The 18,321-nt window shown below is 38.2% G+C and overlaps 4 protein-coding genes across 4 annotated transcripts; 3 read left to right on the forward strand and 1 right to left on the reverse strand. All coding sequences in view use genetic code 11, as the record gives it.

Annotated features, from left to right (window-relative positions):
- Nucleotides 1-56: 56 nt before the first annotated feature.
- EGR_00929 (hypothetical protein) lies at nucleotides 57-425 on the forward strand (the record flags this gene model as incomplete). Its single annotated transcript, XM_024490178.1, has 1 exon — nucleotides 57-425. The coding sequence occupies one exon, from the start codon at nucleotides 57-59 to the stop codon at nucleotides 423-425; it is 369 nt and encodes a 122-aa protein (XP_024355581.1).
- Nucleotides 426-2,748: 2,323 nt separating this feature from the next.
- EGR_00930 (Dolichyl-P-Man:Man(7)GlcNAc(2)-PP-dolichyl-alpha-1,6-mannosyltransferase) lies at nucleotides 2,749-3,586 on the forward strand (the record flags this gene model as incomplete). The annotated part of the gene is made up of 3 exons (XM_024490179.1): nucleotides 2,749-2,907; nucleotides 2,941-3,268; nucleotides 3,468-3,586. 3 exons carry the CDS (start codon nucleotides 2,749-2,751, stop codon nucleotides 3,584-3,586), a joined length of 606 nt encoding a protein of 201 aa, XP_024355582.1.
- Nucleotides 3,587-5,233: 1,647 nt separating this feature from the next.
- Nucleotides 5,234-9,262, forward strand: EGR_00931 (Dolichyl-P-Man:Man(7)GlcNAc(2)-PP-dolichyl-alpha-1,6-mannosyltransferase; the record flags this gene model as incomplete). The annotated part of the gene is made up of 4 exons (XM_024490180.1): nucleotides 5,234-5,454; nucleotides 5,628-5,896; nucleotides 7,004-7,079; nucleotides 9,022-9,262. 4 exons carry the CDS (start codon nucleotides 5,234-5,236, stop codon nucleotides 9,260-9,262), a joined length of 807 nt encoding a protein of 268 aa, XP_024355583.1.
- Nucleotides 9,263-10,194: 932 nt separating this feature from the next.
- Nucleotides 10,195-17,885, reverse strand: EGR_00932 (Protein kinase C and casein kinase substrate in neurons protein; the record flags this gene model as incomplete). The annotated part of the gene is made up of 10 exons (XM_024490181.1): nucleotides 10,195-10,275; nucleotides 12,760-12,861; nucleotides 14,685-14,912; nucleotides 15,646-15,670; nucleotides 15,742-15,812; nucleotides 16,263-16,338; nucleotides 16,794-16,879; nucleotides 17,491-17,580; nucleotides 17,623-17,773; nucleotides 17,857-17,885. 10 exons carry the CDS (start codon nucleotides 17,883-17,885, stop codon nucleotides 10,195-10,197), a joined length of 939 nt encoding a protein of 312 aa, XP_024355584.1.
- Between the last annotated feature and the right edge of the window lie 436 nt (nucleotides 17,886-18,321).

Below are 18,321 nucleotides of genomic sequence, written 5' to 3' on the forward strand. Positions count from 1 at the left end.
GCGACTGCCTAAAGCTCCTCCTTTAGTCTTCCCCTAAGCAGTATGGCCTCCGGACCATGCCAGCAGCCTCTCAGCCCTTCTCTACGTCGGCATTACGTATTCCACCTCAGTATTATGTCTTCTTCCATTTCCAGGACAGGCTCGGGATGCTACACTTGTGGTGGCGTGATGCAAACCCCATCCCACAGAACAACCACACTGACTTCTATTATCAAACGCTAAGCCCCAACGTGACGGAAGAAGGGCACATGCTGCAGATGAGAGAATCTGTCACTACTCCTAACAAAAGGGTTGGAAACGACGCCTACCTTCGGCAACTACCCCTGGTCTCGCGTTCTGCAGGACCGCTGCTAACAAGTGAGGCGACACTAGCTGTGCACCACCCGCAAAAGCTCGTTGTGAAGCTGTCTGCAGTACCTGTATGAAGATGTCATTTGGGAGAAAACGCGATATCCCCTCCACCTGTCTACTAACCAGACAGAACCAGGATGGATCTGACTGGGCACCACTGAGGTGGGAGGCAAGTGGCAAGGAGGAATCGACGCAAGACCTCATCCGCACGAAACTGCTTCCAACTGCGTCATGTATTAAACGACTCCGTTTTAGGTCAGTGTTCATCCGATTAGTGCTGGACATACGTTGTGGCCTGCGCCTCCCCCTTCCCCCAATTCAGTTCCAAAGCAGGACGGAAATCCAGATCCAGTAGGATTACCGAGAGGGATCAGTGATGCTGTAGCCAAATGTCGTCTTAGTTGCACGCAAAATCGATGACTGGTGTGGTTAATTGGTGGTGTCTTGGTTGGTGTCTTGCAGCACCGACTACGTTGTGATGGTCGACGTGGGTGATTGATTGGTTGATTAATGGGAGCACCGAGGAAGCCTCTCGAAGTGCGAGAAAGGCCGTGCGATACTTTGGTTATTTGTTAAACTCTTCGGTTTGGCTTTGTGGGTACTTAAGGCTTCGTCTTTGCATATCTGCTGAGGGCGTAGCTTGTGGGATTTACCAGTAGCCTTCCTAGCCCTCCTCTACTTCTAAAAAACATTTTCTGCCCCAATACTATGCCATCTTTCGTATTTTGAAAAGACTCAGTGCTATTATAATACGATAAAGGTTTATCCCTCGGTTCTGGTGAGGCGCCACTTTTGGACTTTGAATTAGCCCCCTTGTACCTCGTTGGGTGGGCTAGCCTTTTGGGCCATGCCAGTAGCCCGGACACCTTCTCCGTGCTAAACATATATATTCTGCCCGAGTATTGTGTCTTCTTTCGTCTTCAGGGAAATCTTGGGGTGCTACAGTAAAAGTACTTCCACACCCTTTCAGATTAAGGCGTTAAAAATGCAAGCAACTTAAGGATCCAAGTAATTTGTCTAAAGTCGGTATATGAGACATTCTGGGAACTGAGGCACGTAATTTTGGGTATTTATTATAAGAAGTGCGTGCTACTTAAGGCGTTGGTTTTAGTATTAAGTCACGTGTTTTGTGAATAGCTTATTTGGATATGCGTCTCAATCAATAATCATTGCTAAATATCCACCCACTCTTACTAGAGTCTATGTATTATTTCCTTTACAACCCACGTTTTTAAAATTTTAATCCACATTTAATCTTTGTGATTGTATACCAATGTCTTGATTCATCGTGTTTTAATCTAATTAGAAAGCTATGTGAGGACTGTGAAGTAACCGACTTTATACTCTTGAGCTCTGGTAAGCATATTCTCAACCTTTGCACCACTTGAATGTGGTTTTTGTCGAGCGAACTTCAGACGTGCTAATGTAGTGACTGGCATTAGTTAGAAGTTCCGATTATTGTTATCAGAGTAGCAATAAGTCCTTATCAAAAAGCAGATATGATATAACTTAACATGCAACGCGAAACTAGAGGCGTTGAGGCATTGCTTGCAATCGCAAAAATACATCGACTTACAATGCTTCCACCAGACCGATTGTTGAATTGGATAACAAGGCATTTGTTGCATTATTTATTGTTCAGTTTCCTTCCCAAATGCGCTTACCTGTGACAGAATCTTAAAGTGGTTAATGATCCCATAAGCAATTAAGACATTGAACTTGCTGATAATATGAATTGTTGACTGCATTTATGGATGTTTCCAGGAATACATGATTTATTAGGTATTAAGACAAATCATTATTCCACTTAACACGGGTACATGTCCCTAGGTTTAGGTAAAAATGTTCAATGTCAATTAATTTGTCGTCACCCGTCTCTTAGAAGTGCCAACCATAATTGTAAGTGTGCACACTTTAATCACAGAGTGCAATAAATATGTGAAGAGATCGGTCCTATCATACGTCTACGTTCCAGCGAGGATAGCATTTTCATGATTCACCGATCAACTTCTGTTCATACAGGACTGATGACATAATAATATTGTAGGCCCTTGTCGGCATAATGCGTGTTAGCATCACAAAGAAATCGGCATTAGGTGCTGGCCACTTAATATGGGTTTTGGCCCTTAATGAAAGGGTGTATTAAGGTTCTTATCTAACGGGTTGCAAGTCCTGGTGACAATCGAGGAGTTAATTCTTGTATTTCTAGTAGAAAGAATAAGCGTTTACAGACATAAGTGCTACTGTAAGTCTGTGCTGAATATTTATGTAATTTCTATGTTGTTATTTCCCTCAAGGATTACACAGCTCTTATTTGACGCAGAGGCAACCTAAACAGCACATTCGTGTGCCTACTTAATAGACTAGCCTGAATGCTCACCGCATTTTGATCTAGATATGCAAATCAACAACAGCACTTCCTTTTACTCATCTTTGTTTATTTCGGGTCTGATAGTTTTAATCTATCTTTTGTCATGCCCCTACAATAAAGTTGAGGAATCTTTTAATATTCAAGCTATTCACGATATTGTATACCACAGGAATAATATATCGCAGGTAACTATTGCTTTTCGTCCTTAATAGACATAGTATGATCACATGGAATTCTCTGGACCCGTTCCACGAACATTTTTAGGACCATTATTCCTAGCTTTACCTTGGTTGTTTCTGCCTCCTATTATACCCAAGGCTACATTGCAGTTCATCGGTGAGCTTTGTTCATGTAATCGTATAATTTATGTAGTTCGTGCTGTTCTCGGTCTTCTCCTTCTTCATGCTATGGGCAAATTAGGCTCAGCTTTTAGGGAGCGATTGCGCCTCCTATTCTGCTCCCGCTTTCTACTTATAACTTATACACAATTTCACTTGGCGTTCTATTCCACAAGAACTTTACCGAATATATTTGCTTTGATCACTGGTATGATTGCGCTTCATTAGGCTTGCCAGTTTTCCGTGTTTTTATTGGTTTTGCGAAATATTGGCATTTGATTCGAAGTTGTTACACTCTACATGGCAAATTAATCCTGCAAAGATTACCCACTCAAGTTCTCAATTTATGTGTTTAGTTCACTGTGGTTGCCATACCAGATTCTTTGAATTGTTGTTAATGCTTCTAGTGATTAGTCATATATACCGTCTCGGTGCACTGCGTACCACTTTAGAGAAAAACATATGTGCATTTCGAAAAAAATGTGTGTATCACTTGAGTTTGTGTGCATGCTGTTCAATTTTATGAAATAACTTATGATTTTGTTGATTCACCCTCTTCTGTCGTTGGTAATCTTCTACTTCTAAGTAGCTAAATTTAATGAGATGTTGGTTTTTAATAAATAAGCATCATTTCGCCACCTTCCGACTTTATTCTGTTAAAACCAAGCCTTGGTTTTCTACAGTCGTAGCAGTCCTTTTTTCTCCTTTTTTAGTAACTTACGCCCTAGCCTTTCTTTTGCGAGGTTCTGATTGCTTATTTATCATGCTTTCCGGATTTGGGATTCTCGTTTTTCGAAGTGAATTGGTGCTTTTTCATGGCCCTCTTCTCATTTTTGGCCTCTGCTACAATTTTGTCAAAATACGCCCTACTCTCATATTGACTGGGCTCATAACCACTTCAGTTTCTTTAAGTAAGTCTACCAAAATATTCTGTCATTCAAATCTGCAGTGTCCTTACCTTTGCCGCACTTTGCTGGAGCACGATTACTTGAAAGATTTCTCTATCTGCCATAAGCTCGATTTACCATAACATCTTTTCTACTAGTTCGTTCTACAAAATACTAAAATGTTCAAGATTTCACGATTACCTATCTAATTGTTGCAACAAATTTTCCATAATCTGTATCTCCAAAAGCATGCTCCGATGTTTTGTTTTTTGCTGGGGGACAAACATGATGAAAACGTTTCCTTATCTTAGATCATAAAGCACCTGCTTTTCCAAGATTAGTATACTTGATTTAAGCCGAAGTATCCGTGAGCTTTGTCTTAAACCAGCACCTAATTGATCACCTTAATCGACATTAACCTGCGATAATTAATACTCTCGAAATTGATGCTGGCGAGAGCTCTGTGTGATACATCACCTGCTTGACCTATGAGAATTTTAACACTGGGTTCTTTGCATGTTTTTTCCATTTAAAAAGGTAATTTTTTCCCTTTTTTGTGGAAATTTTAGTGCTCACGATTGTCTTTGATTCGTACTTTTGGCAACGTTGGCTTTGGCCCGAAGGAGAGGTGTTTTATTTCAATGTTATTGAAAATAAAAGCCATCTCTGGGGTGTAACCTTTTAAAAATTATGTGTGTTGTTTTGTTTTTGTCCTCATTTCTAGGCATTTCTGGGTAATCAAGTGAATTTTAAGTGTTCTTATATCTTTAGTAAATTATTCTACTGTATTATTTGCTTTATTCTCCGACCTGTTTCCCATGTTTAACGTTCTCATTCTGAAACTGTGATTATGTTTTGCCAGTTAATTTACCTCTCTTCCATTAAGTTACGGTAATGATTCATTTCCCTTTCTCCTAGAAGCATATCACTACAGCTTAAATGCGGTCCTTTCTCCTTTAGCACTCTATTGATTTGTTTCCTTTACATCGGTTCTTGACTGTTCGCTTTTCAATTTAATACAGAGCCCGAAATCTTACTCCCCAGAGTATTCTAATTCGTCCAAATATTGTTCCTAATTGTACCTCGATCTACTATTATCGGTTATCATCTGCCAATTTTGAAGTAATGTTTTTACCTCTCTTGGTCAACTTGATGGTACCATCGAGCCTAATTTACATGTGGATATTTATGCTTTTCATCTGAACTTTCTAACACCTTAACTGGAATTACACAACTAGACAGTGCCATTCTATTGGTACTTTCTAATCGCCTTGCCGAAAGCCCTGATGACGACCATAGGTTTGGTTGTGTGCGCAAACCTAGTGCTCGTTTTCTTATCCCTCACTTCCGAACTCCCCAACCGTGAATACCATGTCCTGCTGGGGCTGGAGATCGTGGCTCTGGTTTTTATCACGATCTACTCCTTCCTTCCACACAAAGAGCTTCGATTCATCATCTACGCGATTCCAATATTCAACCTTGTGGCTGCCTACTTTTGGAGCTATGTGTGAGTTTAACACAGGGGGTAATTTTTTGGTCTGCCACTGCAAAATGAGAAACACCACAAATCATCTTTGATGAATTTTCCATTTTCGTGATAGCAACACTCAAATACAGCACTGCCAGACGTTGAATTGAGTGTGATAAATGAGCTACTAATGTGTGTCGTTTGGTTTTTAGTGAACACCGTCTGTGTATATGCCGTGATAAGAGAACAGTCAGAGAGCTCTCTTCAAAAGAGAAGAATGTGGAAAATTTGAATAAACGCTGGAGAGAGACCTCGGCTTTTGTGTACTGGGTCTGTCGAGTAGCGGTTCTTTTGTGCTACGCTAGTTTATTTGTCAATCTCTGCGTCTCTATCGGACTGCTCTACGTTTCATCCTACAACTATCCTGGAGGTGAGGCAATCACTCGGCTAAACAATTGGCCCGGATTGAGTGAACGACGTGGTAGGTGTGCTGAAAAATACGCTCTACTTATATAAACCAAGTATAATCAATCAATCAATCAGTCAATCAGTATCAATCCGGTTGATCCTAGACTTCTCTTGCCATTTTTCCATCTGGGATGAAAGAATTTAGAAGGTACTTTTAATGATGGAATCTGAACTATGTAGTTTATGAAAGGTACTGATTATTTCATGCAATCTTGTGGTTTGACTATTTTACGCCAATGAAATTTACTTTAATGCACGCATTTCAGAGCTACAGTGAATTAAAATAACAAATTACTTGAGGTGAAATATGTTTGAGATAAGGTTATACGTTCATTTGGAACTAGTCTTAACTAATGATAACTTTTTGTCGCCCAACGATCAAGCCTATTAACGGTTGCGATCATGGTTTACACAGAGCTTCCTTATTCGCATCTAATTAATTAAACATAGCGCATTTTAACCAGGTTCAAGCTGTCACTTTTCAAAATGATATGCAAATGCACGTAGGCTGTTTGAGTTAACTCCTTTCTTCATCCCTTACTCCACCTAAGTGAGAGGGTCAATTTGCATTTCACTGGAGTGTTGGGAATATTTAATTACTTCGGTACATACCTGCTGACTGTCTTCTATGGCTACAGCCTGTCGGCAGTTGTTCTCACTATCATAAGCAATCACAAGAGAATGTATTACATGCCAAGTTTTTTTAGAATTAGTGCCATTTCTCTCAGAAACTGCTCCCTTGGTTAGGCATGTAACGGCTGTGTAAACACTAGCATCCTCATTGTTATTTCATATCCTAACGTGTTATAACAGAACTTTGGGCGATTATACTTTAGCTTTATTCGCCAAATTTTATCATAATAGTAATTAAGCCGATATTAGACACAGCTTAGGTTTATTGTAGGGTGTGTGGTTAGAAATGAGGCACAAAATTATTGACTTTATTCCTAGTCAAACGCTTAAGTTTTGGATTTTAATTTTCCTCATAAAGTGCAAAAAAGTCGCCGACATCATGCATTCAACTTACTGAAAGGCTAGCGCCATTGTAGCAGGTCTTTCCGTTTATTCTTCTTTCAGCATAATGATTTGCACATTGATCGTTTAATGACACTCCTTGTAGATGTTCACGTCTACATTAGCAATCTGGCTGCTCAGACGGGAGTCAGTCGATTTCAACAAGTTAATGACCATTGGATGTGAGTTTTAATGTCACATTTTCAGTTTTACCACTTTTCTTTTGTGTCCTACTTAAGGCTCGATGTCTGTGAGTAAATACATTAAACAACTCCCTATACCTTAAGATACGCTTTTACTTTCCATCCTCATGACTACTGTGTCCCAATCTGATTTACTACGCCATAACCTCCTAAACTGAAGGTATTTTTCAGCATCCATTGTTGTACGATTGTAATGGAAGTAGTGCGAATTCTAGAAACCGAGCTTTAAACGGATATCACGGCTGCTGCGTGAGGGAATACCCTTTCCACGATCCAAATTATTCCGATTTTATTTCCACTCTTTTGAATTAGCTGGGTTTTTGGGTAAAGCGAAAACTGATTTTCTTTTATCACCCAGAGCTGGTACCTTCCATTGATAGCCTTTAGACGCTACGTCTTCTAATTATACAACAATATTCCAAAAGTATTCAATAATGTATTTGAGTCGCTTGCATCATACGGTTGCCTCAGTTATTTCAATATTTTTTATTGATACTTCTTATTTTTTTAAGATTTAAATAAAGCGCCTAATTTCTTCGAGAGTAAACTCTATAGCTATAATTTTGAATAGTATCCCACATTTGTGTAGACAGTTAGGTTACCCATTCTTTTAACTTTTGCAGGCTGCGCTTTCCTATTTATATTATTTTAATATACTCCTTTATTTTGACTTTGGAGTGTCATTCTTCTTGGATCTTGGAATTTTTATGACTGAGTTCCTGACAATGTTTTGTTCCTCCCTCTTGGGACAGAAGTCTTTTCTCGATGTACCCAAATGCTTGATTCCCAACTCGACTGTGTTCTGTACCTTATCTCTTTCATCTTCATCTTCCAACAATAAGTTAACTTTATGATGTTTTATTGTAGTAATGGTAAGCTTTACCGTTTTCATATTACCTTCGTTTGGTCTTCTATTAATTAGATTTTTTTGCTTTTTATTTCGCTTTTTTTTTAAATCCCCGTGCTTTTTCAGAGAAGCTCAATTTAGACTTTATGCACCCTTCCTTCGACGGAGTAATTGATGCATCATCGTGTCCTGGTGGTGTGCAACGAGTAGTGTGAAAGTCCTCTCCGTATTGTGAGGCTGTTCGGGTTCACTGCTCAGTGTTCCTTTTTTTCTATTTCGTAGCTTAAATTTTCGCTCTTGAGCTAACTCTTTTGTTATTGTATGTCTCTAGCTTTAAAATTAGAATTGTTAATCGTGATTTCCTTGTGAATGTTTGTGCTGAAAAATAAATAAATGTGCTTCATTTAGAAATAGTGCATCCTCTGGGTCGAGCGAATTTCCTCTCCTATTTCTCCGTGTAAATTGTCTTCACCTAGGTGAAACACCGTCCAATGTAGCGTGGAAGTCCGTATTTTCAAAAATAACTGCCCTTTTACCCTTGTTGTTTACACAGGAATTTGAATTCAATCATCTGCATTGTTAATCACAATGTCCTCGTCATTTCCAGAGGAACTGATTAGCACAGCCTCAGTGAACTTAACCGTCCCTTGACTAATCTATCTTATACATCAATCTTAAAATAGTAGTTTCTTTAAGCCTGTGTAGGGTTAATAAACCAAGCATTTGCGTTCCTGGCAAAGTGTAGAGCTTTTGGCTTATTCCTCGGGCCACGCTCTTCGAACCATCATCAATCCCTATTTGCTACACTGCCTAGTGTGCCCCGCATTCAAATTCTCTTGAGGACTTTATCTACTCCTTACGATTCTCATTAGGTAAACTGTACGTGACATTTAAGCCTGTATAGTGATTTTCGACTCCATAATAAACGCTCATGTGATATTTCTGAAGCGACATAATTTGTTAGGCCCAGGCGACACCTAACCAATGATTAAGATCAATGCAAAATGCGTGACAAAGTGCTCCAAAATCACTGCCTTACACAGTTGCCTCATGCTAATTGCTTCTGTATTTTAGTTATAACAAGACTGAGAAAATCGACAATGATGTTCGGGCTCTAGTCGAAGGACCCTTCACGCACTTGATTTTGGAGGCTTCGAAAGACGTTCTTTCCGGCCGTGTCGAGGCCTTCCATCAATTGTTCACCGTAAAGTCATTCTCAGGCATTACATACAACCCTGAGGGATCCCTCTGGAAGAAACTGAAAATCCTCATAAAACCTGCTCTTGTGACTTATGAAAGAGTGGCCAGACCTTGACATTGTCTTTTTTATATCTACTTTCGTTACTCCAGATGTAGTTTTTAGAAGAATAACACGTAATTCTTTACTTCGGTCAGTTTTTTTTCCAACTCTTCAGCTGTCGTTGACTATACCTGTTGATTAATGCTGCCAAGGTAATGGCAAACTCGCACTTTTTCAAAACCTTCAGATCTATTTTGAGTCGTTTTTAATGTATATCATTATGCTTCTGTTATGTCATCGTGGCGTCACTTTAGTGAATAAATTCAACGTTTTTGTCTTGAAATCATTCCACTCAAATAGCTGTTACAATTTGACCCCTGAAATCCCGTCACATAAGTGTAAGACTAGTGTAGCCGGAAATTTGTGCAATGCATAATCGTTGTGAATTACGCCCTAGTAGAGGTACCTTTTTTGCACCTACAATTGTTGAGACATTGTGGATTCTGTTCTGGACTCCATCAGCCTAGCATTCAGAATCAAAGCAAATTCTAGCACTGCAGAACACAAAGTTGCTACCCTAACCCCCCGATTTGAGGTTCAAGTGCTGCATCAATTTCGGCGCTGTAGGCTCACACGTGTGTGCTGACAGGACCACTGCCAGGGTCATGAGTTGGTATGTGTAGCCTTCGAGTTAGCTCCTGGTTTTAAACCAACTTGTCTTCCTGTAGACGTATTTACTGTGAAGCATTGCGAAGTGCAGAGCGTAAATTTATTGATATCAGAATGATTAGAAAAGATAGTCGGCACAAACTGCAGCGTAGAACAAGTCGATTTCAATAAAAATTGCAATTTCAAAATTAAAGTGAGGTGGTTCCTTTTAGAATGGAAGTGAGGGAGAAGAATAATCATAGTTGGGGGTTATATTCACCCTATTCAAATACGCCAGGTTTCCCTGTATTTTGTATGCTCTTTTTGCCTTTTTCTGAGTGCGCCGATGAGGAGGTAACTCAAGCTAGTGTCACGTAATTGGCCGGAAATAGGCCCTTTAGTCCACTTCCGTGATGTTTTCCGTAAAGCCAGCCCGGTTCCTAAAGATAAAAATATTAGTTAAATTAAAATCTTGTCAATTTCATTGCTTGCAGAGTTTCCAAATACAAAACTGCAGCAACACTTAATATGTTCAAAACAAGTCGGTATTTTTTTACTTTTCTGTTCTAGATACATTATAAAAATGGCAAATGACGTGGTATACTAGGCAAATTGTGAAGCCATCACAATTACTGTGACGCTTTCGCATTGACAGTATTTAATTCAATACGTTCATGATAAAAGGTATTTTACGAGACGCATGTTCCTGTTGTTTTATTCTTTATCTACTGCCGTCTATCCCAAATTCTATTCAGGCTCCGCTTACAGATGCGCCACGCAAACAAAACTGACTGATGCATTTACAAAAAAATCTGAGGCAGACCATCCTGGTGGTGCAAAAAACAGTAATGTTCCACATTTGAAACATGGCGATGCAATAGGCACAATTTCGTACAACCCTTAAAACCGCAGTAGTTAAGAGGAAAGAAGAAATTGAACTTAATGACTTGCTTCAAAGTAGTTGAACATGTCATCTTAAAAATAAAAACGCTAGGAATAGTTAGCTGCAAAGTGTACAGGATTAGGCATGACGCACATCTTCCAAAATGGTTGCGTTGCTTTCATTCAGTCACGTGTTTAAATCACAGAAAAGTAAAATGAGGAACAGAGGTAAATTGTGCAGACAGTTTTGTGTGGTGCATTTTGCAGCATTTGCGGTTTATGAGCATGCAATCACAGTGATTTAAAAGCGTATGGCCGCTGGATGGCACAACTTACGGTGCTTTTTTTCTTTACATGGATGACAATGCAAGAAAAATAAATTGAGGTATTTGGGCTAAGTAGCTGGAAAAGAAACTTGACGAAAATATGATGCAGATTCAGCCTAAGTTTCAGTAAAATGTTTGGTGGTTGAAGGGTTGATTTCTGATGACTCAGTTATACACTTCTGCTGGATTGGGTTCACACCCTTTCTCGTGGTGTTACAACGCATTATGGAGGATATACGTTCAGATTCCAAAATACGCCTTTTTGTAGAGCCGGACTAAAACGGCCTCAGAAATTTGTTACATGTCAGAAATTTTCCACTTTGTGGGAGTGTGTTCGAAACTCACATTTATGTGGATTGCAGTAAACATTTTGACTTATGCACAAGGGAGAAATATAGGATAATAAGCTTGCTATTCTTTTATTGGTTTAGCACACCTTTAACACATCGACCAGTTTTCACGCATCAAGGAAGGCTTCGCATTGGAGAGTAGAAACACTTCATGGATAAATCTGTAGTTGATCAGTGATTTGATATGAAAACAATTACGATAAAAAGGGGTTGAAAGAATTTCTACACAATTTCCCATGATTTACTGAAATCGTTTTCCTATCACTACTGTTTATAATTTTAATTTTACATAATACAGAAATAATAGTCCTTATGTTCGCTTGGTATTTATAGGCTGAATATAACGTTATTGCATTTGGTTTGATTTTAGTGTAAACATTGAGGTCCAATCAGAAATCGCATTTTTATTAATTAAACTAGACATCAAGGCGAATATGAAATGAGGTGTTTTTCAGGAAACAACTATTTTTAGGAAGTCATTAAATACCGAAATAGTTCGAATGTTGAGCCGGGACACCTGTACTAACAGTATATAGCATGTGACTTCAGGTAGACAAAACCGACTCTATGGGACCCGCATAAAACAACTTTTTATTACCATATTTGCTGAGCAAGGTACGTATGGGTAAAATGCGCTTAAACAACGTTGTTCGTATTTTTATTAAGTTATCTACTGAACCTGCATTAAAACCATTTATAGATGCGAAGAGGAGCATCGAATATGCTAAAATTCTAAAATAAGCCTAGTTTTCCTAAAATGATTTACTTGGAGTATGTGAGATGTTAAACTGCACAAACTCAGGGTGTGACATTGACCGCATTAATTTTCGCTGAAATTAAATGCTACATTTATTTATACAGTGAAATTTTGAGGCAAAAAGCTTCAATTCTTCAAAATTGGGGCGTAATCTTACTGAACCTGAGAGGTTGGCACAGTCGGAGTGCTTGATTCTGGACATGTTCAGAATTTGGATACTGATTACTTCTACATGACCAACCCTTTCACACAAATTTGTGCATGACACTTTCAAAATAAAACTGATTTTTAATCTATTTGCTTGCATTAACTCATTCGTGGCACTTTCACCAATAGATTCATTTTGTACTACTGCTTGCACAACAATATGCAAGTACCACTTTGACGCATATGCTTTGTAAAACACTTATTTATTCACTATTCACTTCCCTCATTCAAAGCTATGCAAAAATATGGTTGGCAATTTATTGAATAAATGGATTGGTTATGATATCAGGAATTCCAAGATTACCATAAAAAGATGTAAATGGGGAAGTTTGTAGTCTTCAAATATACCAAAATATGGGATGGTATGAAATGAAGGATGTTAGTAAAAGCACAACCTATTACCTCATCTTCGGAATTTTCCCAGGGAAGAACAGTAATACGCTCGTCCACCTTGAAATCTAGCTCATCTTGTTCCTCGGATGTGTAAGCGAAAGCGGCAATAACCTAAAGTTCATGACAAATTCATTGATAATGATTTGCAACACATCCTTAATTAGCAGAGTCTATGTAGAGCCATGGTCTATTTGGAATATTTGTGAGGTTCCATAAAGTAAAGCTTAAGATGAGGCTTGGCTTTCGATACCCACTGCATACTTGCTTGTTGCGTGGACATTACCTATAAAGACAAGTAGTTTGTTCAGAATACAAAACTTTTTGTGAGTATTAACTTTGCTTACTCGTTAACTGATTCACATCCAAAGATAATTGAGGGTCAGTTGAAGTGTGCGTACTTTATGAATTCACATTTATTGTAGGCGTAAAAATAGGTCCACAGCGTTGGTAGAAGTTTTAAAATTAGGGGATCAAAATGCTCACTTCCTACTATAATTCATATTTTTTTCAAGAAAAAATGACACGAAATATGCGTCGTTTTAGGAGATGAGAAATATAGCTTACAGTAGCCTAGTGTGATAAATCAAAGAGATTACAACTTATAAGGCGAAACAAATATGCATTATCGTGCCGTAACATACCAAGCATTTATCTCCAAATTAATCTTTTTTAATGTAAATAATAGTGTAGAACTGGTTATTGTTACCATGATTAATCAAAAGACACCTTTAATTCTGCCTACATTGATGCATTCGAAAGTTTTCCAACTCGGCTGTTTAAAGGAATTTTGAGTTCGTCACCGGTTTGTTTCATAGAATGGTAGCATTCTGTTATAGAGTGGAAGTCCATGAAGATGTTTACTACATACATTTACACGAAATCAAGAGCCCCCGTAAAATATGCAAATTTATCGGCGTTGCATGATGGGACGGTGGCACATTCATGTGATCCGGGCACCAAATTAATTTGGCGCTGCTTGACATTGAATTCCACCTTCGCAAAAGTTCACAATGTTTCAAGTATATGATGTAAGCTCAAGATTAATGTAGTAAAATTTTAGAAGCCTGATTAAAGAAAAAATCAGGGGATCCTAGAAATTTACTGGTCCAAGCACTGCCACCGCCACAAACACACATGATTTAGTCTGTGATACCAAGATGATCGTGAATGACATGAACTTTAACCAATTAGCTTTCAATGCATAGTGAGATATAAATAAAACCCTTGAAATTATCAAAAGTTTAACTCTCGTCCCCATAGGCCCATAACTTCACTGCCTATGTTGGCTGTGAAATATGCATATGGACTTTTATATGTGACATCTCAACAGAGGCAGTCATACAAGCAATCTATAAATTGAAGCCGAAATGAAATGCTTGGTTGTCAAATAAGGGATAAAAGAGGGCAAGTTCACATTTTAGAGAAGCCTGCTGAAAATAGAATCTCGAGAAATTACGAGTTAAAAAATGAAAAATAACAAAAAGCTGTTGAAAATGGACCAGAGGATGGTGTTTTTACAGGGTTCACTCCCACCACATAACAATTAAAATGTTGGAGCAAGGTAGCTCATTTCGAACCTGAAATAAATTATCAGTACAGAAGCAGGTGTATATTTTCTTCATGAATTGCTCATTAGGCTCCTAATTGCCTCTAAATAAACCTCTATTCTCTACTTGGTTGTTTTTATGCATTCTATCATCGATTATTCCGTAAAGTCATCAACTTTTGAGTCAGCCTGCTGGAAATAAGTGGAAGCAGAAGAGCCCAAGTGAATGCTCCATTAACATCAATGTGATGTATTGGCAAATCAGTATGTATAATCCTTGATCAATGCTCTGAAGGAAATGGTTCAAATTTCTCGCAGTAAATAGACTAAGGTTTTGATGAATTAAAAAGTATTCAAGTAGGTAGATAGACAGAGATGTGGGACTTACATCAAAGGGCGGTGTGCGTGAGGCGAGTTCACTGTTGGCCTGATCGTGGGTACTAGTTCCTAAGCCGTTGTGCCTCGAGTCGCTGTTTGAGACAGTCGGATGAGTTGATGCCGCCGTGCCTTCGGCCTGATGGTCATCGGTAGCCGACTTTGGTGGAGGGTTGAGCGGCTGAGTGTAGGCATTATCATCTGCTGTGCTGCCGTTTGAAGGGGCCTGGTGTCCAGGGGGCTAAAAGTACGTTGTGATTAGCAGATATGAAATTGGGGTACGCGATGGCATCAGAAACCATGTAGAAAGCGGACTACCTTAATGATCTTGACTCAAGTCTATTAACAGTGCAAGCAGTCTGAACTGAACGCTTTAAAATTTCAGCAACGTATGAGATTTTAAGCAATGAAATGCGTCCGTTATTGCATTATTGTGTCTTTTTCGGAGTGTTTCCCGTAAATTACATTGCAATCAAAAGAACGCTTTTACTGGTATCTGAAGCATTACCACGGCACAGATACCAAACGATTTATGCCTTTTCACAAACTGATGTAATATTGACTGTTTTCATCCGTTGGAAATAATTAAACCGATACACCTTAAAATACTGGACTTTAGAACTGCTGTGCTGCACCACTCTGAATATTAGTTGTAAATAAGGCGCGAATTTTTAAATACTTTTAAAATTTCAATCGCTAGCTTCTTTTTCATGATGCCTATTCCAATATTCTTACATGAAATTGCTGAATGGTACCCGTTATTATTTCCTTGAAATTAATAACTGTCAACCAAAATGCCAAAATAAGTTAATAATACTAAAAAAATTGGTGATATATTAGTCGGCAGGTACTTAGAGTAGCGGTATTCTTCACTTCAGTTACGGATAAGAATGGCATTAATCTTCAGGATGCTAATTTGAGTGCCGTAACAGTCAACGATCAATTAATTGAAAAGAGTAAAGGTGTTAACTTACGGAGCTTGGAGAAAGTGGAGATACCCTACAAAGAGTAACGGTGGAGTCAAGCGTACATATGCCCGTACTTTACCTCAATGAATAAACTAAGAATACCTGGGGTATTTGGATGATGCAGGGTTAGACTCTCTTGCGAATTTCATTTGATTCAGTATTTTTCTTGTCTCCTGTAAAACAAGGAAGACGACTCAAAAGCACTTTGATTTGTAAACTGTAATGAGTACGTGGAAATTGAAAAAGGAACTGGTGATTCGCATATCTTGAGACAAAACTTTCCTCAATCTTGTCTAAATGCCACTGATTGTGTCTTTCTACGTGCTTAGACTGAAAAAGGGGACGAATGACGTGACAAATTAGTAAGATTACACGTATTCAGAAAACTTTTTTTTAGGTTATTGTAAGCAATGACTTATACTTATGAGCACTTAAAAAAATTAGTTAAACCCATTAATATCGGATTTTACTGCACATTATTGATGATATGTGTTTTATTACTTACACACAGTAATTTTGCTAATTTACAGCGCCTTTTTTCTAAATATTCGATGCATTAGTAAAGGCTCCGATTGTACTAAAAGCATGTCTGCTAAACTTAGAAGGTAAAACCCTATTCTCACCGAGAGTGTACTGTTCAGGTACTCGCATTTACTGGTGAAGTATTTCAGCATGTACTTGTAAAGTTCTTCATCATTCCTAAAAGGAGATATACTTCATTAGCTTGCCTTTGTGAATAAAGATACACGATGAGATCGGTTCTCCTATGATTATACAATCCTTTATCATGTTTAAAATCTACTGCCAAAAATTATGAAAAGGTTTATGGTTTGCTGTGCTTTAAAAGCAAGCATTTTTAAGGTTAGAGCTAGGGGTTATATTTAAATCCAAGAGGAATTAATGTGTTTTAACCATAAAATGCATATCAACATAGCAAAATATCATACCTACGTCCACAAAAAACCCACATAAGGTACCGAAAATCAGAGCATTACCGATTTCCAAATCATTTAATTTGACTGTGTTTTTCGTAATTCATAATACTGGTTGTGATTTACAGACAGCTAGCATTCACTTTAAAGAAATTTCAGATTCGATAGTAAACAAAACTGACATAAGATATTGTTAACGCTTTTGTTAAAATATGAACATACTTAGCAAGCATCTGAGGAATGCATTGGTCAAGTTCTTTAACAAAGTCGCTAAGTTTCCGGCGCGAATCCTCCATTACCCGTTTCTCCTGATCATAAATAAGGGCGTGCATTTATTTAAGGAACCTTGTTATGTGCCGTGGGTTTTTAATAATCAAAAATGATCATTTTGCATCATGAACTAAGTCGTATAATTTAAAATAAGGTGACTCGATCCGCATAGTAAACTCCCCTGTCATATAATGCTGTATGACATTTCTTCTACTATGCATTATCACATGGATATTATAGAGGATTTACAATACCATGACTACACTGCTTAGGCCTAGGTTTTGCAGTTTTTACGCAATACAGGTAGCATACGATGACTTGTGAAGCGAAACTATGCTACTAAAATTCACAGATGGCAGCTGGGAATCTTGTATATCTTAGGCTTCTTCAGGAAAATAAAAATGAGGAGAAATTGAGAGGATGATAACAGAGGCCCCGATCTTTTGGGTCATTCTTGTGGGACATCATAAAATGACAAACAAGTTGGACTTTTGCAAAAGTACGCTGCAGTCACTTTATAGAATTAAGTATTTAAAATTTCTAGGGTACACCAGTACAGTGATTTACGCTCACAGAATATCCAAAGGGTGGCATTTAATAAGTCCGTCAAATCAATCAGCATTCAAACTAAAGTAAAAACAGGACTGACCTGCTCCTTTTCCTGATCATTTGCCTTCTCGTGCATATTCTTGTTTGCAAGATAATTTCTTTTAAGCACCTCTGCGTCTTTGATTCTTTTCTGATACAGGGGGAGAGTTAGTTAATAAAAGGTTTTGCTGACCGAGGCCTCTTCTAACCTGCTCTTTACTTCTTTAAGTTCTTTTTCAAGATCACAAGTACTGGAATCGGGAAAAAACGTTAGAGATCTCTGAAAGCTAATATTATTTTTAAACATTAGTACCTCAATATTGTCTCGAGTCTCCTCCTTTGAGCTAAAAGAATGTAGCAGAGCGCTTTCAAATTCTACAGTTGGTTTTTCAACTTCTACAAGTAAAACGTTTGATTGATAGCAAACCCTGAGCGTGAGTCAGATACTTTTTCCATTGCCCAGCAAGTTCCCGCACAAGTGACTAAAAGCAAATTATTCATAATTGTTAGTCACCTTTTGTTTCTTTACGTGGACTTTGAATTGCTCAAGAGAATGGATTTCTGATTCGTTTGTGGGAGTGCGAGATAGTCCCAGCTGGTAAAACAGGATTTTATTCTCTCAAACCAAGCTTACCTTTTGCTCTGTTTTGACAAAGGTTGCTCTCACTTTCCGGCTAAGCCTATTCTTTACACTGCTCATAGTAAAATTCCTATTTAATAAAAAACAAGTCTGAAATGTTTACGATGTCCTGAGTGAATTCGAAAAAAGCGAAACTGTCAGAAGACTGACATTGTATTTACCCAATCGTGTGCAGTGCAGTTTCATCTGTAGCATTATAGTGCTTTAAATAAGCATTGCTAGCGATTACCCTACAACGCTAAGTTGAATTTT

This window comes from Echinococcus granulosus, assembly GCF_000524195.1.
Source record: "Echinococcus granulosus chromosome Unknown EG_S00003, whole genome shotgun sequence".
Classification (NCBI taxonomy): domain Eukaryota; kingdom Metazoa; phylum Platyhelminthes; class Cestoda; order Cyclophyllidea; family Taeniidae; genus Echinococcus; species Echinococcus granulosus.